Here is a 24381-nt window from a genome sequence, read left to right on the forward strand (position 1 = left end):
ACACTCAAAACTCAAAATAACTAACTAGCACTGCATACCTAAATTGATATATTAATTTTCAGCTATTAAGTAAGAGAAAGAATAATGCTTAAGACTTTGTACCCAGCTGGAACTTTCATTCCACTAACCATCTAAAGGCAAAATTTGGATTGCTTGAATAAGTGGCTTATGGAATTCAAAGACTGGTTTAAAAATTCAAAAATTTTAAATGAGTGAATGATATGCATGAGTGTAAATGTATAGTCAACCTAATTGCAACTAAGTATGCGTAACTAAGTATATGAGGCTATATGCAAGTGTATATACGTAGTAATGAATGTGTCACTATATGCAAATGAAAAAGGAAAAATAATTTTTGCAAAAAATTTACCCTCTCCCCCATACTCAGAATGAACATTGTCCTCAATGTTAGAAGAGTGCATGGAATGGGATAATGTGCAGAAAATGGGTAGATCATATGTGCATAAAGAATTATTACCCTGTTGCATAAGCGATAGCACAACTTGTGTTTAAAGTGACACAATTTGAGATGAGAATTGTTACCTCATTGAAGTGCAACAATTTAATTAGATAAAATTTGGACAATTTCTTGCACTCATTGCAAAAGAAGCGATTGCAATGGAATCCATTAATTAAATCGATTAATCTCAAAAATTTGGAATAGGGAAGTTAAGCTCAAAAATATAGCCATCAAGTGTAAATCCGAAGTAGCACATAAAAGCAAGTGAGCAATGTACTAAAAATATAAAAGAAAAATGTATTTTATGAGGAACTAAAAAAAACTGAATAAGTAAATGGTTCAAGTAAAATAAAAACAACACAAGCAAAATAAGTTCAAAATATGAAGTAATTAAGCAATGAAATTAAAGACATGAAATGTTTTTTTTTTTTTTTTTTTTTTTTTTTATATGCTCATTTGCTTGCAATGCATTGTATCCCATCTGCACAAGGAAATTAGAACAATGTTAAACTCTGAATAAGGAGTATATAAAAAAAAAAACTTAAAACAAATGAAAGAAAAATTGGGAGTTATGCACAAAAATGCTAAGTTTAGGTCTTTAGCTTGACCATACTTACTCAAAATTTCATGGAGAATGAGAAAGATAGCAAGTTGCTATTTTCTCAATTGGCTCACCGGCTAAATAATGCCTCAACCTTTGTCCATTTACCTTGAAATTACCAGATTTTTCACCAAAAATTTCCACAGCACCATGAGGTAAAACTTTCACAATTTTGAATGGACCTGACCACCTTGATTTTAATTTTCCTGGAAAAAATTTTAACCTTGAATTGAATAAGAGAACCAAATCTCCTTCTTTTAAGTCCTTTTTCTTGATATGCTTATCATGCCATTTTTTAGTTCTTTCTTTATAGATCCTAGCATTTTCATAAGCATCAAGTCTCAATTCTTCTAATTCATCAAGTTGCAAAAGTCTTTTATGTCCAAAGACTTGCAAATCAAAATTGATTGCTCTAATGGCCCAATAAGCTTTGTGTTCTAATTCTACGGGCAAATGGCATGATTTCCCAAAAACTAACCTATAAGGTGTAGTTCCTATGGGGTTTTAAATGCTGTTCTATATGCCCAAAGAGTGTCATCTAATTTAAGGGACCAATCTTTTCTGGACTTATTGTGATTTTCTTCAAGATTTGCTTGATTTCTCTATTTGTGATTTCTACTTGGCCATTTGTTTGAGGGTGATATGGTGTGGCAATCCTATGCTTTACCCCATATTTTCTCATTAATTTTTCAAATTGGTGGTTGCAAAAATGGCTACCACCATCACCGATTATGGCACGTGGGGCACCAAACACAGTCAAAACAAATTTTTTCGAAATTTTACCACAACTTTTGCATCATTGGTAGGTGTAGCTATAGCTTCTACCCATTTAGATACATAGTCCACCCCTACCAAGATATATTTATTCCCATATGAAGATGGAAATGGCCCCATGAAATCAATTCCCCACACATCAAATAATTCAACTTCTAATATGGACTGTTGGGGCATCTCATCTCTCTTGGAAATGTTGCCTACCCTTTGGCACCTATCACACTTGCTTACAAAGTCTCTCACATGTTTAAACATTTTATGCCAATAGAAACCTGATGTCAAGACTTTTCAACAGTTTTGAGACACTAAAATGACCACCATATTCGGAGGAATGACAATGGTAAATAACATCATGCATTTCTTCCTCTGGTATACATCTTCTAATTATTCCATCATTGCATCTCCTAAACAAAAGCGGTTCTTCCCAAGAATAAAATTTAACATCATGCAAGAATCTTTTCTTTTGCTGCCAAGATAAATCAGTGGCAAGACACCACAAGACAAGAAATTCACAATATCGAGAAACCATGGAAGTGCGAATTCAACACATACAAGCTCATTCATGAAAAATTCATCAATTGGCACAATTTCATCATCTTTATTTTCGCTTTTATCCTAGAAAGGTGATCAGCCACCACATTCTCAACACCCTTTTTATCTCTTATTTCCAAATCAAATTCTTGAAGTAATAAAATCCATCTAATCAACCTAGATTTAGCTTCTTTATTGCTCATTAAGTACTTTATTGCTTTTTGATCTGTGAAAACAATTAGAATTTAGTTGACGCAATAAGAACGAAATTTCTTGTGTGCAAAGACGACCGCACGGAACTCCTTTTCAGTTGTGGCTTAATTGACTTGGTCTTCATCAAGGGTTTGGCTTGCAAAGTAAATGGCATAAGGTTTTCTATCTTTTATTGGCCAAGGACGGCTCAACAAAGAAACTCACTTGCATCACACATAATTTGAATGGCAAAGTCCAATCGGGGTTGCATGATAGGAGTCATTGTTAATGCCGTCTTTAACCTGCAAAAGCAACCATACTATCTTGATTTAAATAAAATTTAACATCATGTTTCAAAACATTTGTTAAGTGTTTAGCAAGTTTAGAAAAATCCTGAATAAATCGTAGGTAAAACCCAAAGATGTCCAAGGAAACTCCACTCCTTTGTGATGGTTGGAGGGCATTTTTCAATAATTTCTATTTTGGCTCTATCCACTTCAATTCCCTTTTTGAGATTAAATGCCCTAAAACGATTCCCTCTTGGACCATAAAGTGGCATTTCTCCCAATTCAACACCAAATCATTATCGGACATCTCTGCAAGATTTTAGACAAATTAGTCAAGCATGAATCAAAATTAGTTCCATATCTTTGAAAAGTCATCCATGAAGACCTCCATAATTTCTTCAATAAAATCAGAAAAAATAGCCATCATGCACCTTTGAAATGTGCCAGGCGCATTACACAATCCGAATGGCATCTTTCGATATGCAAAGGTGCCATAGGGACATGTAAAGGTAGTTTTTCTTGGTCATCGGGATGTATTGGAATTTGAAAGAAACCAGAATATCCATCTAAGTAACAAAAGAATGAATGCTTGGCTAATCTCTCTAACATTTGATCCATAAAAGGAAGAGGAAAATGGTCTTTTCTTGTGACATTGTTCAACTTCCTATAGTCTATGCACATTCTCCAACTGTACTTGATTCTAGTGGGTATCAATTCATTATTTTCATTTTTAACAACTGTCACCCCACCTTTCTTTGGTACAACATGCACAGGACTAACCCACTCCTTTATCGTAAATAGGGTAAATAATTCCAGACTAGTAATTTTAGGATTTCCTTTTTCACAACATCCTTCATTGTAGGATTCAATCTTCTTTGATGTTCAATGGAAGGTTTACTATTTGGCTCAAGGAAAATCCTATGCATACAAACGTTGGACTAATTCCTTTATATCATCAATTGCATAACCCAAAACTCTTCTATATTCTCTCAATACTCTCAACAATTTGTCATTCTCAATATTAGTCAAACATGCATTAATTATAACAGATATGTTTCATTGGGTCCAAGAAAAGCATACCTGAGGTTGGAAGGAAGAGGTTTAAGATCTACCTTTGGGGCATCCTCTACCTTTAATGATGGTGGTTTGATCTCCAAATTTTGCACTCCTTCAAGTTGAAAAATTGTGGCTTCAGGATGTGGTGGAGAGCTTTCCAAGTATTGCGCAAAAATAGCCATGTTATCATCATCAATGCTCCCACCATGGACTAAGCAATTTTCAAGTGGGTCTTGTGGATAGCTTTTTCTGAAATGCTCTTGAACAATCTCATCAATAATGTCTACCCGCAAACAAGACTCAACTTCTTCATGTTTTCTTTTCATGGCTGGATTGATGTTGAATATCATTTGATCATCTCCCACTCTAAGTGTCAATTGCTCACCCTTTACATCAATTAATGCACCAGCTGTTGCCAAAAAGGGTCTTCCCAATAAGATAGGAACTTTTGTGTCTTCTTCCATATCCAAAATGACAAAGTCCACCGGAATGTAAAATTTTCCAACCTTGATAGGCACATTTTCAAGAATGCCTTCCGGATACTTAATTGAACGGTCAGCCAATGAGAGATACATGTTTGTGGGCTTCAACTCTCCCATATTCAATTTTTCATATATTGAAAGAGGCATTAGGCTGACACTAGCTCCAAGGTCACATAAGGCATTTGCCACACGATTATCACCAATATGACAAGGAATGGAAAACACACCGGATCTTTGAGTTTGGGAGGTAACTTACGGATTATAGCACTGCATTGCTCTCCCAAATTGATGGTGTCATAATCTTCTAGCCTTCTCTTGTTGGAAAGAATCTCCTTCAAAAACTTGGCATAACTCGGCATTTGGGATAGTGCCTCAGTGAATGGCACATTGATATACAATTTTTTTAGCACTTCAAGGAACTTGCCAAATTGCTTGTCTAGTTTGTGCTTGATGAATCTTTGAGGGTAGGGAAGGGTGGGTTTGTAAGGTTCAGGTGGGATGTATGGTTTCTCTCCCTCATCTTGCTCACTTTTGCTTTCTTCTTCTTTTTCATTTTTCTTGCTCTCAACTGAATTTTCTTCTTTTGTGCTTTCTTTTTCTTCTCTCTTGTTTTCACTCTCTTGACCTACTTTCTTACCACTTCTCAAGGTCACCAACTTACATTGTTCATGAGGGTTTTGTGGTTGGCTAGGTAGTTTCCCATAGGAATTGCTTCCTGATGAGCTTGCTTGTTGCGCCAATTGAGTCTCCAACATGCGGTTGTGGACTTGTAATTGATCCATGGTTTGTCTCATGTGTTGCATTTCTTCCTCCAATTTGCTATTCATCTTGCTTTGTTCAGCAAAAAATTTCTCCATCATGTTCTCCAAGGATGGCTTCGGTTCATGGGATGGAAGGGATTGTTGTGCTCTTGCTTGATATCCAGGTGGTGGCTGCCTTGTGGGCTGAAATTGAGGCTGAAATTGAGGCTTGTTCTGCTGCATAAACTGCTGGTTATGAGCATAATTTGAGCTTTGGCCTTGTTGAGCAAAAGTTGCTTGTGGTCTCCATGTTGAGTTGTTCATATTAGAATAAGAATTTCCCATAGGTTTTTGTTGATAACCTCCTGCATAAGCAGCTTGCTCTTGCAAATAATCATCACCATAAGAAGAATAATTAACTCCACAACTTTGAGTTCCATTTGTGAAGGCAACTTGTTGCATAGTTGTAGGAGTTGAGGTTGTTGCCTTTGTGCAAAAATCACTAAGAAGCTGAGTCAACTGATCAAATTTTGCATTCATGTAGTTAACTGAGCCAAGTTCATAGATCCCAGCTTTCTTTGGCTCAAGTGCTCTAGGATTTCCCCATAAATGGGTATTATGAGCAATCTTCTCTAATAGATCATAGCATTCTTCACTTGTCATTCTCATGAAATCTCCTCCTGCTTGTGAATCAATTGTGTTTCTTATGGCTGGAGTAACTCTGGTGTAGAAATTCTGAACAATCATCCATTTGGGTATTTCATGATGAGGACATTGCCTTTCAAGCTCCTTAAATCTCATCCAAGATTCATACAAAGTTTCATCATCTCTTGGTTTAAAAGCTACCATCAAATTCCTCAAATGAGTAGTTTTCCCTGTGGGAAAAATTGAGATAGAAAAGCTTGAGATAAATTGCTCCCAAGTAGCTATAATAGCTTGTGGGAGTGAGTCATACCACTCCAATGCTGAATCCCGAAGAGAAAATGGAAATAATGTGAGCCGAATAACTTCATCAGAAACTCCAGGTTGTCTTTGTGTACCACATATCATCAAAAATTTCTTCAAATGAGAATGAGGATTTTCAAGTGGGCTACCTCCAAATTGTGAATTCAACCATTTGAATAAGACCGATTTTAATTCAAATTGATTAGCTCCAATAATAGGTGCATTATCTCTCACATCAGTACATCTAGGAAAAGCATAGTCTAACATGGATCTTCTTTGAGGATCATTTTGATTAACCACAGACATTTTGCCGTTTTGCTCATTTGCTCCATTGTTTCCACCAATAGCTCTATTTTGATTCTCCATATTTTCTATTGTCTCCTCTTGCTCAAATATTTGTTGTTCTTCTTTTCGCTTCTTTTCTTCTCTTGTACTCCTTTTTGTTGGCTCGAGAATTTTTCAATTTCAGGTTGAACAACAATTCAAGATCACTTGTGCTTTTCGATCGTCTCATAAACAAGAAAAGTACCTGAAAAACACAAGGAACAATAGTGAAAATAAAAGAAAATAAAAATTCTAATTAGCTTAAAACAATTAAAATCCAACTTAAAAACAAACAATTCCCCGGCAACGGCGCCAAAAACTTGATACGGTGTCCGCAAGTGCACGGGTCACAGTAGTATAGTTTTAAAAATTGATATCGATCCCACAGGGAATTGTGCTTAAATTGGAAATAAAAGTATAAGCAAATTAGAATGACAAAAATTAAAAGATATTAAAAATAAAATCTAAAAATTAAAATTAAGACAAAAATTAAAGATGTAAAATGAAATTTGGAATTAAAATTGGTATTTGAGGAATTAAAACTAGATCAATCAATTAACTAAAATTAATTAAACTAGATTACCCAAAAAATTAATTTGAAATATCTATTTATGAAATTGAGAGAAATTAAATCTAAATTCAATAAAAATAAAAATAAAGTGATTATAGAAATTGGATTTAAATTGGATTTAAATTTAAATTGCTATTTATGAGGTTTGGAGGATTTATATCTAATTTCAATGAAAAATAAATTGATTCTAGAGATTGGATTTTCAATATTGTTTGCATGTGATTTTTCCCTAATTTAGCCAAACACATGAGAATTGCAATTTTGAGGGAAATCAATTCTTAAATTTTTGAAACCTTTTTCAAGCATCTCAAAATTGGTTTTCATTAAATCAAACCCTGTTTTCACGGTATTTCAAATCTAACAAAAACCCAATTAATGCTCTAATTGATTTTTGGAAAGTTCCCCTTAATCTTCTTAGCTTATTTCTAACACCAAGAAAATAAAGTTTATTGCAAGATTATCCATCCCCAATATTCACTTTTCAGTCCATCTATTAAGGATTAAAACTTAACTTAATGAGGGCCCATTCATCAAGCAAGGAAATAAGCACACAAGCAATAAATCAAAATATAACAATCTTCATTTAAATGGCTAAATCAGTTCAAAACCACAAAACAAATCAATATTTACAAACCCATCTCTAGAATCTCAATCAACTACTCACAAATCATTGTTTAAAGACAAACCCAAATGAAGAAATGAAGAAATAATGGAAATGTAAGCTAAAAGGGTAGAAAAACCCGAGAAATTTGCAGTGGGATCTCTGCAGAAAAGTGCGAAACTTGATCCTTCTTCTTTGGAAGAAGATGCAGAAGATGCTCCTCCCTTTCCCTCTTTCTATCTTTCTAAAAATGCCTCCCTTGCTCTCTTTCTATCTTTCTAAAAATGCCTCCCTTGCTCTCTATGCTCTCTATATCCCAAGAAAGTGATAAAATGGGTCTTTATATAGGCTAAGGGATTGTTCTAGAATGGGTAAAAGGGGGAAGGATCTAGAAAAAGTGAGGTAAAAAGGCTGGAGTAACGGAAATGCCACGTCAAAAAATTTTCCAGTAAAAACGACATAAGCCGAGTCAGTTGTGTCGCGGGTTGTGTCGCTCTCGGCCATTTTTTTTCTCAACTTCAAAATTTTTTTTTGCAATTCGATTTTAATCTCCTCCAAATGGCTACTCTGATCAAAATACATCAAATTTCTCCAGATTTAACCTACAAAACAAATAAATTCCAAAAATTAAACTAAGAAATGTGAAAATTGTAAAATTGACTAAATATATACTAATATCTAAAATAATAGCTATGAATAAGGGTAAATTATGTGCAAAAATTACTCCTAAATGATGATATAAAATGCATGCATCACCTCTAATGATTAGTTCCCCTATTTTATAAATCATTACTTTTTGAATCCAAGACCATCTCCGTGCTTTGCCAATGTGGGATTTGCCTAAGGGACCATTTGAGCGCCTCTAGTGATTAGTTCCCTCATTTTATATATTATTACTTTTTGAACCCAAGACCATCTCCGTGTTTTGCCGATGTGGAATTTGCCTAGTCCCTTAAGTAAATTCCACATCGGCAAAGCATGGAGATGGTCTTGGGTTGAAAAAATAATGATATATAAAATGAGGGAACTAATCACTAGAGGCGCCTTTTGGTGGAATGGCCTGGAGAGTTGGAAGAACTTCAGGATTAAGCGTACTCGCTTGAGAGAAATCTTAGGATGGGTGACCTCATGGGAAGTTCTCCATTCCACCTATGGGACAAAACCGTGAGGCTTATGGCCAAAGCGGACAATTCCTCTAGTGGTTGGAGCACAACCGTTACAATTGGTATCAGAGCCGCTCGCGTGTCTTCTTGGGCGATGGTGGGGCAAACCTCAGCGAAGACGCTGAGTCCCGAAAGGGGGAGAGAAAGGTCCCTTAGGCAAATCCTACATCGATAAAGCACGGAGATGATCTTGGGTTCAAAAAGTAATGATTTATAAAATGGGGGAACTAAACATTAGAGGCGCCTTTTGGTAGAATGGCTTGGAGAGTTGGAAGAACTCTAGGGTTAAGCGTGCTCGCTTGAGAGAAATCTTAGGATGGGTGACCTCCTGGGAAGTTCTCCATTCGACCTATGGGACAAAACTGTGAGGCTTATGGACAAAGCAGATAATTCCTCTAGTGGTTAGAGCCCGACCGTTACAACTATCTCTCTCTATATATAGGATAAGTACAAAGAAGTAAAAAAATGCTATCCTATTCTATTTTATTTCTCTTTTTTGGATTTTTTTGTTATTTTTTTTCATGAATTCTTAAATTTATTTTTGTTTAGAACATATTTAATTTTTTTTCTTTAGATTTATGTCTGTTAAGAATAAATTTGAGATTTTCTTCAGTATTTAGATCTTGTTTTGATCATTACTGAAATTTTATTTTCTATTTTTTTTACAGTATTTGAATAACCTATTTGGTAATTAAAAACACAACATGGATCATTTATTTATTTTAATTGGAGATTTTAAATCTTCAAATATAAATAATGATATTCTATCAATGGAGTATGATAATACAGCCTGTGAAAGTTCGGAATGTAACAAGTTTCAAAAAAATAATATTATAAAAAAAAAATTTATCATCTAAAATTAAAAAAAAAATCAATTACTATTTGAAAGATTATTCTACTCTACATGAATTATCTTTAAATAGAAAATTTTAGTCATTTATATTTATATTTTTTTCTTATAAGAAAATAATGTTGTACTTATTTTATAATTCTTATTAATAATTTATTAAATTTTTATATATAAACAAGTTGAAAAAATAAATAAAAAGTTTGGTAAAATATATTAAAATTATATAATATTTCAGAAGTACATAAAAATAGTTTTCTTTTTTTTGAGAAAAATGTAAATTCACTTTATATTATAGAAAATATATGAGAAATATTGAATAGAAGCTCCAATTCAAGAATGGTCAACTCTCATAATCCGTCCAAACATTTGTTTTTGTTTCCGTTGAGGAAACCCTCTTCTTTAATACTCACAATAAATTACAATTTAAGCAGTTACTATTTACCATTAATTTTCGACAACTTGTAACTTCAAATGGGTCCATGCTTTGTTTAGAAGCACAAGTGAAGTGAGCAAGGAAAGGAAAGAAAAATAAAGAGAAAATAATAATAATTTTATTATAATTATAATAATTTTATATAAAAAAATAATTACACTAAATAAATTCTCTTTAAACAGAGACATCTGCCATTTTATGTCTCCCTGTTGTTAGGATTAAGATAAAAATAAAAAAATTAAGATGTTATAATCAAATAATATAGAAAAATATGAATAAAATTAAATAAAAGTACAGATTAAAATAAAATTAAAAATATTGAAAGGTCAAATAATATATTTTTTTAATTTTTAAGAGGATTATTAAAATTTATGGATAAATTTATAATTTTGTAAATTTTATTGTCTATTTAACATTGTATTTGAATGATTAAAATTAATTTTTTTTAAAAAAAAATATTATTTTAGATATTATTAAAAAAAAATAATGTGAATGAAAAGTTATTTTATTATTTTAATATTTTTATAATTAAAATTTATTAAATTTAATTTTAAATTATTTTTATTATTTTTTAATTAATATATTTAAAAATATAAATTATTAACAGTAATTACAACAGTAATGCTGCGTAAGTTTTTAGAGGGGCTACAAAGATCACGAGTATCTCTTAATAATTTATATTCTTTAATTAGATAAGAGATAATGTAAAATGAGATTTTTAAAGTAAATGTTTTTTTAAAGTAAAGTTTTTAATTATTTAAAAAAGTTTTAAAGTATTTGAAGTTTAAAATAAAAGTCTTGTCAACCCATTCATTTAATAATAAAAAATAAAAAATAAAAATTTTTAAAAATATCTAAAAATTTTGTTTTTAAAAACTAAGATTCTTTTAAATATAATTCCAAAGTTTTAAAACTTTAAAAAAACCTTCGTTACTGTATAACAGATTGCCATCCATTTAAACCTCACTCACCCCGTTCTTTCAAACCCCAAAAACCCACATCTCCCTCCTCTTCTCTCTCGCTCCCTCCCTCTCTCTGAAGATTTTCATAACTATGTGCCAGAAATCTTCGCCTCCTGATTCTTGCAAAAGCCATTTAGAACCATCAACCAAAATAGACATACCTGACGTGCTAGCTCCTTTGGTCCCCGAGAATCCAACATGTCACCAACAGAAGCAAAATCCAGAAAAGACCCTTCTTTCTCCAGCAATTAATGAAGCAAAATGCATAGCCAATATTGCTCTTCCCATGATATTAACTGGTCTTCTACTCTATTCTCGCTCCATGATCTCCATGCTCTTTCTTGGCCGCCTGGGGGAGCTTGCCTTAGCCGGTGGTTCTCTGGCGATTGGTTTTGCAAACATCACCGGTTATTCTATTCTCTCTGGCCTTGCAATGGGAATGGAACCAATCTGCGGCCAAGCTTTTGGTGCCAAAAGATACAAACTTCTTGGCCTCACCATGCAGAGAACAATTCTTTTGCTTATCTTGATTTCATTTCCTATAGCCTTTTCATGGTTCAACATGAAAAAGATTCTTCTCTTTTGTGGCCAAGAAGATGATATAGCCACAGAAGCACAAACATACATTCTTTATTCTCTCCCTGACCTAATCTTGCAATCCCTTTTACACCCTTTGCGTATCTACCTTAGAACTCAATCAATTACTCTGCCTCTAACATACTGTGCAGCTATATCCATTCTTTGCCATATACCCATTAACTATTTTCTCGTGTCTGTACTCAATCTCGGAATCAAAGGTGTTGCACTAAGTGGGATTTGGACCAACTTTAATCTCGTAACTTCACTGATCATCTACGTTATCCTCTCTGGCATGCACAAGAAAACATGGGGTGGGATTTCATTGGAGTGCTTAAGAGGGTGGAAATCTTTATTGAATTTGGCAATTCCAAGTTGCATCTCGGTTTGCCTTGAATGGTGGTGGTATGAGATTATGATTTTGCTATGCGGGCTGTTATTGAATCCAAGAGCAACAGTTGCTTCGATGGGAATATTGATTCAAACCACGGCTTTGATATACATTTTCCCATCTTCTTTAAGCTTTGGCGTGTCAACCAGAGTTGGCAATGAATTGGGTGCCAATAATCCCCAAAATGCGAAGCGTGCTGCTATAACTGGTCTGTCTTCAAGCTTCGCCTTGGGATTTTCCGCATTGTTTTTCGCGGTAATGGTGAGGAAGGTTTGGGCCAACATGTTCACAGAAGATGCAGAGATTATTGCATTGACCTCAATGGTTTTGCCTATAATCGGGCTTTGTGAGCTTGGAAATTGCCCGCAAACGACAGGTTGCGGTGTTCTGAGGGGAACAGCCAGGCCTAAAATGGGCGCAAATATTAACTTGGGATGTTTTTATCTTGTGGGTATGCCCGTTGCTATTTGGTTAAGTTTCTATGCTGGCTTTGATTTTAAAGGACTTTGGCTTGGTCTCTTGGCCGCCCAAGGCTCATGCGTGGTGACCATGATGTTCGTTTTGTCTCGCACCGATTGGGAACGGCAAGCCCTCAGGGCTAAGGAGCTCACAAGAAATGTCAACAGTGCTGATGACATTGAAGAAGAGGATGGGACATTAAAGGATGAACATGATAAAAGCCAATCATCCAGCCATGACAATGATTCATTAGCTTGATTCATCACCAATTCTAACCATCCATATTTTTTTTATAGATTAATTCAATCACACGCTTGTATCAAATTCATATTTTCATTCAAATCCACAAATCACATATAGAGAGAGTTGTTAATTTTTTTAAAATCTGTAAAGGAATTGAATTAATTGAATTTTAGGGATATCCTTTTGTTTCATTTGTTTAATTTCTCTTATAATATATTTATAATATTAAAAATTATTCAATTACTTTTGAATTTTTGATAAATTAAATTTAATTTTAATATTATTTTTAATTAATATATTGAACACAACAATATTAAATATATCTAACATATGTGACCAATTACAGAAGACTCCACAAAGAGTCGACAAGGATATTCGAACGAGCTTCACGAGCATAACGCTTGCGCGTGGGATACAGAACTAGGCATTTGACTGGTCAGTTTTTGCAACTGCCGACTCCGTAAATGACCATCTTTCTCCGAGTCACCATTTGGATCGGATCACGGGCGACCCATTCATTTTTTTTATTTTTTTATTTTTTACAATTTGTATATATACAAATGCTTACTTGTTGGACTGGTCATCGAATGAAACCTTGTTGATAATTTCCCAACTTGTTCGTTTCAATTTTCTCTTCATTTTCGTGTAATTAAATACAAACCCACTCTACTTTTATATTAAAAATATTTAATTAAATAATAAAAAAATCATAATTCCAATTATGAGTCTCTAATCATTTTAATTATATCGCTAATATATAATTAAATTTTTTTAAAAAAATAATAATAATTTTCAAAAAGTGATATTTTAATTTGAAAAAAAATGAATGGTTTGACAAATCTCAGTACACTTAACCTAGCCAGATGGCTGTCCGCCCGTGTTTCCAAAGAGAAAACATCAATTGGGTTGACTAGTTGGAGATTAATGTTGCAAAAATGGCTGCTTAATTAATTCTTTATTAATTGTCAAAATCGCATCATAAACCAACTTCTGGAGAGACTTGTAGTTACCCACATCAAATCCTAGCTTTTACATATCTTAATTTCTCATGAAAATTCTTTATCTTTCTAGAATTAGAGTAAACTAGCTAGAGACCTTTTTTATATACAAAAATTATATAAACCTTGATTTTTCTATTTATAAAAATTAAAGTCTACTATTTAATTTTAATTAATATTGATCCTGAATAATTATTTTAAAGACATATATCATATTTAATCGGCGGTCGTCCTATATATATATGTTGATTAAGTAGTAATTAATTATGTGAATGGACAAGGCAGCAATCTCTGCCGGCTCACCCACTCCTCTTCTTTTAATTATCTTGCATAATAATTGTATAAATAAGACTACCTTGATGAAGTTAATTACAATTTAGAGCAATTTGAATAGCACGGGATGACTACAGAATATCATATATTAATAATTAATAAATATTATTTTCATCTACTTTTATTTACTTATTTATTAAGATTTTTCACTGTAATTAAAAAAAATAATTAAATTATTTTAAATTATAATAATATTCTTTATATTTTGACTAAACTATCTTTTATTTTAACTAATTAAGAGAGAAAGATGAAAGTAATAAGATGAGTTATAAAAAAATAATACTATTATAAAAAATTTAAATTTATATAAAAATAAATTTAATAATCATTAGGTTAAATATTTGTATCTAGATTTATATATTTATTATATATAATTTGATTAATTTTACATAAATTTTAATATAAATATTTAATTTAATAATTATTAAATTCATTCTCATGCGAAATCAAATTTATATTAAATACACTCATAAAAGAATTATAAAAATATTAATAAAAATAAAAATAAAATTAAAAAAATTAATTTAAAAAAAAATAACTTTTAAAAAGTCATAGATAAAGGTAGAAAAAAATAATAATAAATAATAAATAGGATTAAAAAGCAGACCAATGCATAATTACTATTAAATCCTCATTGGATACTGAAATGTTAGCGCCTGAAAAAACACAAGGAATTAGCTAGGAATAGAATGGGACAGCTGGCTGCTTTTTTCCATTATAAATTTAGACCACTTCAAAGCCATCACTCATCAATTTATTCTATTTACTCTTCTGGAAAAATAAATTAATATATAAAATAGTAATTAATCTTCTTTTCTAATTAAAAAAAATAAATTATACATATATACACATTAAATAATTTAAATATTAATATTTTTAGGATATAGTCGTGATGGCCATTAATATATTAATAAAATAGAGAAATTCAACCAAAATTATTTTAAATATGTTTTCTCCCCTCCACGAACTCTTTTCAACTACCAAAATTATTATTTATTAATTTTTTTTTAAGACGCACGTAGTGCAATAAAAATTGAACTTGAATTCTTTATTAATCAAATTCAAATCTTTATATCATAAGACGTTTACATAGAGGTCGGAGGCCCATGCAGCTTTGTATGAAGGCATACGTAGATACTGCCAAAACTATATACACGTGTATAAAAAGAACAGAATTCAACTCATCATTTTGTCAAATATATTTTTAATATATAAACATAAAGACATAAGCTCTAGATTATTAAATTTATTTTTATATAAATTTAAGCTTTTTACAATCCCACTTTATTTATAAATTAAAATTATATCGGTTAAATTCATTAATTACTTGGTTAGATGGAAAACCAATGATTTCATTTTTTAATTACAAAAATAAAATCAATGTATTAAACTCATAAAAAAGTCAATAAATTATTAAAAAAACTTAAAATTAAGATATTTTTATTAATTAATGTTCAACATTAAATATTAATCCGCCAAATTAAATATAAACATATCATTGAAAATAAGCTAAAGAAAAAAAAATTATTTTTCACATTAATAGATATAGATGTATCTAAATTTCTCCATCTTCCAAATAATAATTCATTTTTCTAAGTCTATCTTTGATTTGGTCGGTTAACCGGAGATTTTTTCAAACAAAAATTCTGATTTCAAACTCAAAATTGAAAGCACACCAAATAAGCTAGGCCCTATTTATTTATATTTTTTTATTGTGATAAAATATATAGTGTTATAAAATAATTTATGGATAACATATAATAATAAAAAATAGACTTATAAATCGATTAAACCTACTTATAAGTAAAAAGTCGTAAATAAATTAGAATTTTATTTTGCTTAATAAGTTAAAAAAAATTATATAAAATAAGTAATAAGTAAGGATATAACACTTATAAATTAAATACCTTACTTATGACCTACCTACTTATTTTAATATTATTCTTTAATTAATTAAAAGACTTTATTATTATAATAATTTTTTAAAATATTAATATTATTATCACTTAAACCATTATAATACTTAATTATATACATTTTTTAGTAATTTTAATAAATTAAATTACTTTTAAATTCATTTTAATTAAATATTTAGACTACTTAAAAATTATTTTTAATTAATTTTATAAAAAAATTAATTACTTATTTAATTTTACTCATAATAATTAAAAAATATACTTTAAATTAAAAATTAAAAGTAATCAAATCAAATACCCTCTATCTTTTTCATCAACTGCAGGCTATGTATATAGTTGAGTACGAAATTGCAATTTTTATCTTTAATTGTTCTGAGAAACACAAATTGCAACTCAATCTTGCTTAATTATGTCTCTCTTTTTTTCCATGAAAATGGAAGATATTAAAATTGCCCATTTGTAAAAATTGAAAATTGCATTATTAAATTGTTCTACTTGGCAATATAAATTTTGACTAGTGTTAATTAACAGCTAATCAATCAGAAGTAATGGTCAAATTTATAATACAAGGCTGGTTAAAACGACTATTACATTTATAGATAAGCTGTTGCAAAAACGGCTGTTCAGTTGTCAAAAAGCGCCAACTCCCAGGATGCTTGGAGGCTGGAGGAATAAATGTCGGCTGCATGGGGTTCTCTTGCCATCTGTTTTCACTAATCACTCGTAGTGAAGGAATACGTAAATCGATTCGTTGAGATATATATAACGTACGTTTTGATTTCTTTTTAAAATAAAAAGTTTGCATCATTGTGTCGCGCTAATGATGTTGTCTGGTAAACTAAAAATGTCAGAAATATTTTAGAAATATTAAAAATATTAATAAAATATTAAAAATTAATTAATATGTGTTTTTTCTTTTTATATTGATATTGACACACATGATTTTTCATTATTTTATGTTCAATTATGTTGTCCACAGATATCAATTTTAAATTACAATAAAAATAAATTAAAAGAAGTCCTTCATATGATTTTGCTTATAAATAATGCCTTAATTGCTTGTATTGTCCATCTTGATACATTTTTCTGATTTAATTCTTCTTTTTTTTTTTAAGCATGCTTGAATCAGCGCATTGACAGCCTTATTCTTTAATACAATACTTAAATTAAAGTTAAAAGTGATTTTTTTTTTTTGGGGAGGTGGGTGGGTGGGTTAGTAGATAAGTATTAATTAACCTTTGATTACACGAAAGGAGATTCGAATAATCCTTTATGTTCCTAAATCTTGACCACTTCATTCATGATCTATGACTTTACTATTTGCCATATATATCTAGACTTTAAGACATGAAAACGGGGCAGAATTCATCCTCAAACCATACCCTCTAGTTTTAGATTAACATTGATCATCTCTTCTATTATTAGGGGGCATTTGATATAAGATTAATAAAAGGTAATTATTACTCTTATAATTTTTATGTCTTATTAATACTATTTGAATACTTAAAAATATTAAGTTAACTTTTTATTTCGTTAATATTTATCCTATAAAAATAGATTTAATTTTGTTTTTTATATGTCTCAAATTATATGTTATTTTTCTTTTTAAAATAATAATTTATTTATTAACTTATTAATATATCATTATTTAATTTGCATTAAAAAATAAAATTTATTAGTTTCAAGAATAATTTAGTAACATGAAAATTTTAATTTTTAATAGAACAATATGAGTAGAGGGTATGTTAAAAAAATAAATAAATAAAATTTATTGTTTTAACTATATTAACTACATTTTCTTAATCTATGTAAAAATAGAAACAAGTCCATCTTTATGAGAATGAGGGAATATAATTTTATTTTATTTTTTTAAGAAAAAAGTTTAAATCCACTTTTCCTACATATATGGCAATTCTATAATTCATCATCAAACCATACCCTCTACAAGTTTAGGCCATATGCATGAATTGTGTAAGAAATTTGTATTGGACTATGAAACAGCATAAGATATAACGTGCACATATAAACAATGAAATTAAAAGAATAATGATGAAGTGAACACATTTCATAGGATAAGCCGAAATTTTTTAATTTTATGATTTCAAGTAATTAGTCATAATTAAATCATTTTAACCAACTTATTGACCATTCTAATTATAATTAAATCAACACAAGAAAGCTGCTCAAATGCTCCTCCAAAGACTTTGTAGTTCGCAAACCACGTTGAGTAATTAGATAATAGATAGCAATAAGAAATTTGCTGAACTAATTAAAAGTTTTCAAATATTAATTTTTTATATTACGAAGATAAATATTTAATTTGGGCTCATATAGATAAGATGTTAATTACTTTTATAGCCCACAAACAATAGCAAAATTAATGCATAAGTTTATAATTAATCAATTTATTAATTTACTTATAAAGAAAATATTTTTTAAAAAAAATTACAGCAGAATTTTATTGCTTCCCCCAAAAAACAAAAGTGATCACAAAGTGAATCCTGAGATATCAAAATTAACTCATGGTTTATATACAAAGAGGAAAGTTAAGAACAGAGCGGAGGGTGGGTCTCCTTGTCTTGGGACCTTTGACAATCAAGTTATCAACTAAATATAAAAAATTAAAAATTTGTTATAAAACAAAAATAAATATAAAGCAATTCAGATAGAAAAGAAGGTATACTTTGAGTTCCTCGATATGCTGAGAGAGTTTCCTCTTACAGTAGAATTTACCTCCCCCTCTTTAGGTTGTGTGGAGGGGTGTTTATACTTACTCAGAGGTGTGGTTATGAAGATAAGTGGCGTCTAATTATTAAAATTATTTTAAAATTAAAATTCTATATATCTTAATTATAAAAACTTTAAAATAATTAAATTCTCTTTTACTTTTTTTTTTCTTTTTTTTTTATTTAGTGTAAAACAAATCAACTCTCGGCAAAGAGCCAAGGCCCAAGACCCCGCGGCGTACACAACACAACATTACCGACGGTACCGGCTTATTTTGATAATTGGGCCAAAATTAGCCCAGAAAGTTATGGGAAAAAATATCATAAAGTTTAACCTATAACCCATTTGTAAAATCTTTGATGATTATGCTCAACGTAAGATCAATGCAAAAACTAATAAAAATAAATCTAAAATTCAGAGAAAATATATGGAATTAATCTGGTTGGTCCTGGAATTAGCTCAATCTATCTTCTTAATCTAAGCAGCCAATAGAAAGAGGAAGATCTATTCTAGTATGGAAACATCATCAAAATTGTTTTGCATTTTCACTAACTACAAAACCCACCATTGAATTCCATTGTCTTGTATGGCATAAACTTGAGAGAGTGGGTATTGCCTTCCTGGCTGATTGGTCCCAGATGATGTGATTTGCTTCCTTGGAGCTATGCAAATGTCTTTAGCATAAAGTGAGCCCATGAATCCTTAGAGCTCCATATTTCATTGGCATCACCATTTCTACAGAGAGCAGGACACTTTTAACGGTACTATCTCGGGCTTTTTTTTTAAGAGTTTCAGAATGTTACTTTCCCAGGAGAAAACAAAACTGTTAGTGGGTCTGATTTCTTGTACATAGTACTCAACATTCCATATATCTAACTTTCTTGATTATCATTTATCACTAGTCTTTTATGCAAGGGTTTTGGAAGATTGGAAAAAGATAGACAAAAGAAAGTATGGCTCAAAATTTTCTGTTTGGAGAATTTTGTCATGCTACTTAAAGGCAAGAGGAAAATGTTAAAAAAGTTGATGAAATTGATTAGGTTTAGGTTTTAGATAATCAATTCTTGCCATGCCTCCCTATTTCATGCATCTCTGTTTGCCTATTTACAATTTTTTAAGACCCTGTTCCACTAACCTTATTATTAATCTCATTTTCTCTCCAATGAATTAGACCTGATAGGAAAATTCCTACCCACACCAGGGTGTTTATACAATTTTAACTAATATGATATTTGTACATTGATTGGCTATAGGAAGTCTTACCAATAGCCAAATCACACCATATATCAACATCAAAATTTAACATGGTTCGAAAGTGTTTCTAGAAAAAGGAAACTAGCCACTTTCTTGGATTAGCAGTGAACATTCTCATTTCTAGTGCAGTCTAATTGGTTGATTTTCTGTATAAATGAAAACAAATCAATCTCATGGGAAAAGTAAATCTTTGCTTCCATCAAGACATATGACAAAGCTATCAAATAGATTTTGGGAATAAGGAAAAATGAAAGAAAGAAAAAGAAGGAATGGATAAGCATGGTCCCATGCTTGTTTCTTTACTCCAAAGCTAATGAACAACAGTTGTGTCTGACACATATATGGGTTTGAGAACCTTCAGCTGCTAAGTGCTAACACTTTTTAGACATCACATGCAAAAATCCCAATCAGAGAGAGAGAGAGAAAATTATTAAAAATATTTTTTTCTAATTAATCAAAATGATATATAGAAAAAAAAAATCACGTTGATCTAGTTAGTAATACTCTATCAATGTTCTAATTAGATTGAGAGTTTAAATTTTACAATTGTATTTCTTAAAGAGATTTACAAACTTCACTGTAATTTCTGTTAGTAGCTTGTCCTTCTTCTAGACTGAGGAGTCTCTCACTTGGACATTTGACTGCGAAAATAAATAAATAAAGGGATTTAACTGAGAAACAGAATATGCCAAATCCTCTTAGACTTCCCAAACACTACACGTTAGGGCATACTAATAACAACTGGATGGCATTATATATAAGGATAATTATAGTTTAAACTCATTGATTAAAGTTTTCATAATCATATAATTGCATGACATTGATTTTTTGACTAACATATAATCAAGAATTACCCCTTCAAGTTCCTGGTAAAATTAAAATCAAGATATTCTCTACTACACTACACAATTTATATTTTTTAGCAAGGATTTACCATTGGATTACAAGCTCAATTTCTGCAATCACATGATCTTTGTTTAGCAGGCCATATTAAACTTATGTTTTTTTTTTTTTTATTAGCAGACCAATTTCCAGAGCATGGTGGCTTATCAAATGATTAACCACTATTCCAACAACGCATCCTGCCTCCAAAGTCAAACCTACCTTTCTATCATTTTGGCATTATGATTATTATTATTATTATTATTCTCCTTGTCTTTTTTATTATTTTTTAATGTCCTGAGGAGGAAGAAGGAATCTTTATGATCAAAATCGGGAATAATTTACTACTACACTGTATTACTACTGCATATATAATAATGATAATGTAATTACAGGCAATAAAAGATCAGAAAGTAGAATTGATTGGGGAATGGTACCAACAGAGGAAAATTATTTATTTCATAATCAAATGCCAATGAATTATAGCATATGAAGTATGAACTCAAGATGAGTTGGTCTGTGGTCCCATGCAATACACAGAGTCAACAGTGATAGGATAGCTGCTGCAACAAATTCTTCAATACATGCCCACAATCCCCAAATTATAACTGCTACTTAATATATCTGTAAAATACTGAGGTACACATTGAAATAATTAAAAAAAAAAAAAAAAACCTCCCCCATTACTGCCCACCATCTGCTGTTATTATATACAATTTGCAAATAGCCATTTCTGCCATCAAAAGAAAAAGAAAAAAATTAAGATGCACATTTGCAGGACTGAACATGAACCAAAAGAAAAGAAAAACCCTTATAAATCTAACAAATAAAAGAATGAGTCAAGGAACCAGAGTGACAGATAGCATCATCAAACTAAGAATTTTAGAATGACTTACTGAAAGAACTAGCAGATCCAATCTATAGAATTGAAAATAAGCATTGGCTCCACTTCTTAATCAAAAGTTTCCCAATTTGTTGTGATCACAAACGACTCAGAATGCCTCAATAATTGCTGCTGTATTGGCAACTCCACAGTCGTATTCTTCTGCCTTGGCCTGACAGGTTGCTTCTGCATTGGTGTTGGCATCTTCCCACTTGAATTCTCTTGTTGTTGCATTGCGATTTTGTCCTCATTGCTATTATCTTTGGAGTTTTGCAACTTCAACATATCCAGAGTTTCAATGTACTTTTGAACTTTCCTTTCCTTCAAGATTGAACAGGACAAGAAAAAGAAAGGTTAATGACTGAACTTTTAACATTATCATGAAATTTAAATGACATTTTTACTCTAATTATACGTCCATGTGAGTATGACTTTCTCATACAAAAACTAATAAATGACTCTTTTTTTTCGATGTAACTTTATTGGAGGAGGTGACCAACAAATTGGCATCTTAAGGGTTCATATTTGATTAGTTACTCAAAATTGGTATAAATCTTAAGGACTGATAAAATTGGTATAGATTTAGAATTGAAGAAAATGATTTAAAGAATTTTTTGTCATTACGCCAAAAAGAAGATAAGGAATGGGATTGAAACTGAGCCGATGTGACACTAATGCTTAAACAAATTGACTAATTGAAAGTTCCATAGTACCTGCATTCCTTTTTGCAGCTTCAAGTCTCCCTCAGCAGCAATTCCATCCAATGCTACTAATATATTCATCAATATTTCTGTCAAATTATCTGCATCTATCTCTGCAACTTTCTCACCTCCAGATGCTGTTGCTTCCAAGGCTTTCACCTATCAAATTTAGATGGAAAGAAATAAGAAACTCCAGTTTCAGTTCTCACTAGAGGCAACTATGAACATTTTCAAGTTACCTTTGTTTGGAGCTCGTCAACTTCCAAGCTGATTTGCTGCAGGGACTTTGAAGCCTTCTCTATCTTGGCAGATTTAAGCATCTCAAGGCACCGCCTTTCCCTGCTTGTAATGTCTTCAATTAACACAATTTTTGATCCATCTTTCACACCTGCATTGTCTAAATATGCTTTGGAATCTCTCTCCTTCTTTTTGTATATCAGCTTCTGATCCTGTGGGTGCACTCCAGTTTGTTCTGCTAGGATCTTCTTCAATTCCCCTGCAACCCAAAATTCCAACTCTTGTCAATATATCTCATTCTCAAATCTCCATCCAAACAATGAATTGGAGTTTTAAGGATTTTATTACCAAAGCTTGCTTGAGAACTAACACAGATTTGGTGACTCAAAGAACCATATTTGACCCTGACTTTAATACTAGAAATTGGAACAGAATTCTGATTGGGATCAGAATTCCTCTTTTGCACTAGCATTCCTCCAGGCCTAATCTCCAAGTCTTCAACATTCACATTGGCTCTGCCATTAAGAGCTCTCTTATTCGCTGGCATAAACACCCCTTTCATCTTTGACTTCATTGGATCCATCTTCATATATTCTTGATCTTGTAAGACCCAAAAATTATTAGAACAAGAGGAAATGCCAGCGGACGCAGAGTTTTTTTTTTTTTTTTTCTTTTCCAATTCTTGGAGGAAACCCAGAAGAGAAGAAAGAACCTTAGATCTCTCAAAAGTTCAGTGGTATAAAGAGACCCAGTAAAGAACCATTGATAGCGAGTAATATTTGAATTTTGGTAGAACAAAAACAAGAAAGCATTTTAGTGGAAGCCTCGTTCATGGAGCCATGGAAGCAAACAGGCAGTATCTTTTTTAGGGAAAAAAATGGCGACCGTGACAAAAATGATCAAGAACAAGACCAAATCTTTTTGAACGAAAGAGCAGTACTAAACAAGAAAACGTGTAAGAGAGAGAAAGAGAGAAAGAGAGGGGTCTTCTCAAGAAGGCAATGAGGAAATAAGGGGAAAGGGAAATGAAAAAGAAAGTAAAGAAAATGAATGGCCAGCGAAGGAAGTGTGAGAAGGGAAGAATCTATCTCATATGTAAATTAGTTACGTGAAGGAGAGATGGAGGTAGACAATTGTCTTAATCAGCTGATTGCAATAAAATAATAATAATAATAATAATTAGAAAAATAAAAAATAGGAAAAACAGTAAATCATTTTTTTTTCTAGTAATTTAATGGTCAAACATGCAGAAGGTCAAGAAAGATTACTAAACATGGATAATTTACGATAAGAACCATGGGTTAATATTTGAATGTAGGGATTAAATCATAATACGATACTGTTTCAACCCCTAAACGACAATAGAAAATCATTAGTTTTCTACGCAGTGTTTGGTCTGCTGCCTTAATTTAATTCTTTTAGGGCCAGTAAAAATCCAATCAGCTTCACAGTTGTAATATGATATTTAAGTCAAAGTCCAAAAATAAAAAAGAAAAAATATATATATTTTTAAAAAAAGAGGACCAATGCTTTTCTCAAACTGGAGAGCAACAATCTAAAGAAAGTCCGGAAAAATCTGCAGCCAGTTGGCATCTGTCTGTTTGCCTACTTGTTTTTTGTTTTGGTAGGTGTAAAGTTGGGATAGAAAAAGGACACAATTCCACACAAGCTCTTTAACAAATTTGTGAAAAAATGCTAACTATTATATTCCATGTCCACAAATATTCCACGAATGATGTAAGATTGTGAAAGACTAACCCCTCATAAGCACGCTTAGATTATAGGGCAAGTAACGAGAATAGTTCACAT

At 31.3% G+C, this 24381-nt stretch overlaps 2 protein-coding genes, 2 long non-coding RNA genes and 1 other non-coding gene across 6 annotated transcripts; 3 read left to right on the plus strand and 2 right to left on the minus strand.

Annotated features, from left to right (window-relative positions):
• The first annotated feature begins 5880 nt into the window (after positions 1 to 5880).
• On the plus strand, positions 5881 to 5987 carry LOC131175136 (small nucleolar RNA R71). The gene has a single exon (XR_009145297.1). It is a non-coding gene; the product is annotated as a small nucleolar RNA R71 (small nucleolar RNA).
• A 1934-nt stretch (positions 5988 to 7921) lies between these two features.
• On the minus strand, positions 7922 to 8320 carry LOC131174537 (uncharacterized). Its single transcript, XR_009144896.1, has 2 exons — positions 8289 to 8320; positions 7922 to 8166 (listed from the first exon to the last, which is right to left on the minus strand). It is a non-coding gene; the product is annotated as an uncharacterized LOC131174537 (long non-coding RNA).
• A 2611-nt stretch (positions 8321 to 10931) lies between these two features.
• Positions 10932 to 12832, plus strand: LOC110641185 (protein DETOXIFICATION 49). Its single transcript, XM_021792819.2, has one exon. The coding sequence runs from the start codon at positions 11064 to 11066 to the stop codon at positions 12654 to 12656; it is 1593 nt and encodes a 530-aa protein (XP_021648511.2). The 5' UTR covers positions 10932 to 11063; the 3' UTR covers positions 12657 to 12832.
• A 6337-nt stretch (positions 12833 to 19169) lies between these two features.
• LOC110641191 (uncharacterized) lies at positions 19170 to 21484 on the plus strand. The gene is made up of 2 exons (XR_002492251.2): positions 19170 to 19376; positions 20893 to 21484. It is a non-coding gene; the product is annotated as an uncharacterized LOC110641191 (long non-coding RNA).
• On the minus strand, positions 21183 to 23658 carry LOC110641188 (BAG family molecular chaperone regulator 1). 2 transcript variants are annotated; one of them, XR_002492250.2, is made up of 5 exons: positions 22921 to 23658; positions 22575 to 22831; positions 22348 to 22494; positions 21648 to 21955; positions 21183 to 21484 (listed from the first exon to the last, which is right to left on the minus strand). XR_002492250.2 is itself a non-coding variant. In XM_021792823.2 (4 exons), exons 1-4 carry the CDS (start codon positions 23159 to 23161, stop codon positions 21704 to 21706), a joined length of 897 nt encoding a protein of 298 aa, XP_021648515.2. In that variant the 5' UTR covers positions 23162 to 23658; the 3' UTR covers positions 21183 to 21703. The 2 variants fall into 2 exon arrangements, 1 of the variants encoding a protein (XP_021648515.2); XM_021792823.2 differs by having other exon boundaries at positions 21183 to 21955.
• Between the last annotated feature and the right edge of the window lie 723 nt (positions 23659 to 24381).

The sequence above is a fragment of the Hevea brasiliensis genome, chromosome 16, assembly GCF_030052815.1.
Source record: "Hevea brasiliensis isolate MT/VB/25A 57/8 chromosome 16, ASM3005281v1, whole genome shotgun sequence".
Taxonomy (NCBI): domain Eukaryota; kingdom Viridiplantae; phylum Streptophyta; class Magnoliopsida; order Malpighiales; family Euphorbiaceae; genus Hevea; species Hevea brasiliensis.

What these genes read in the sequence shown, in the direction of transcription:
- LOC110641188 (XM_021792823.2), bottom strand. Translation starts at nt 23,161, where the DNA reads ATGAAGATGGATCCAATGAAGTCAAAGATGAAAGGGGTGTTTATGCCA. An exon ending in TAGTTCTCAAGCAAGCTTTG is followed by an intron (nt 22,832 to 22,920) that starts GTAATAAAATCC and finishes TTTGGGTTGCAG; the next exon opens with GGGAATTGAAGAAGATCCTA. An exon ending in AGCTGCAAAAAGGAATGCAG is followed by an intron (nt 21,956 to 22,347) that starts GTACTATGGAAC and finishes TCAATCTTGAAG; the next exon opens with GAAAGGAAAGTTCAAAAGTA.
- LOC110641185 (XM_021792819.2), top strand. Translation starts at nt 11,064, where the DNA reads ATGTGCCAGAAATCTTCGCCTCCTGATTCTTGCAAAAGCCATTTAGAA.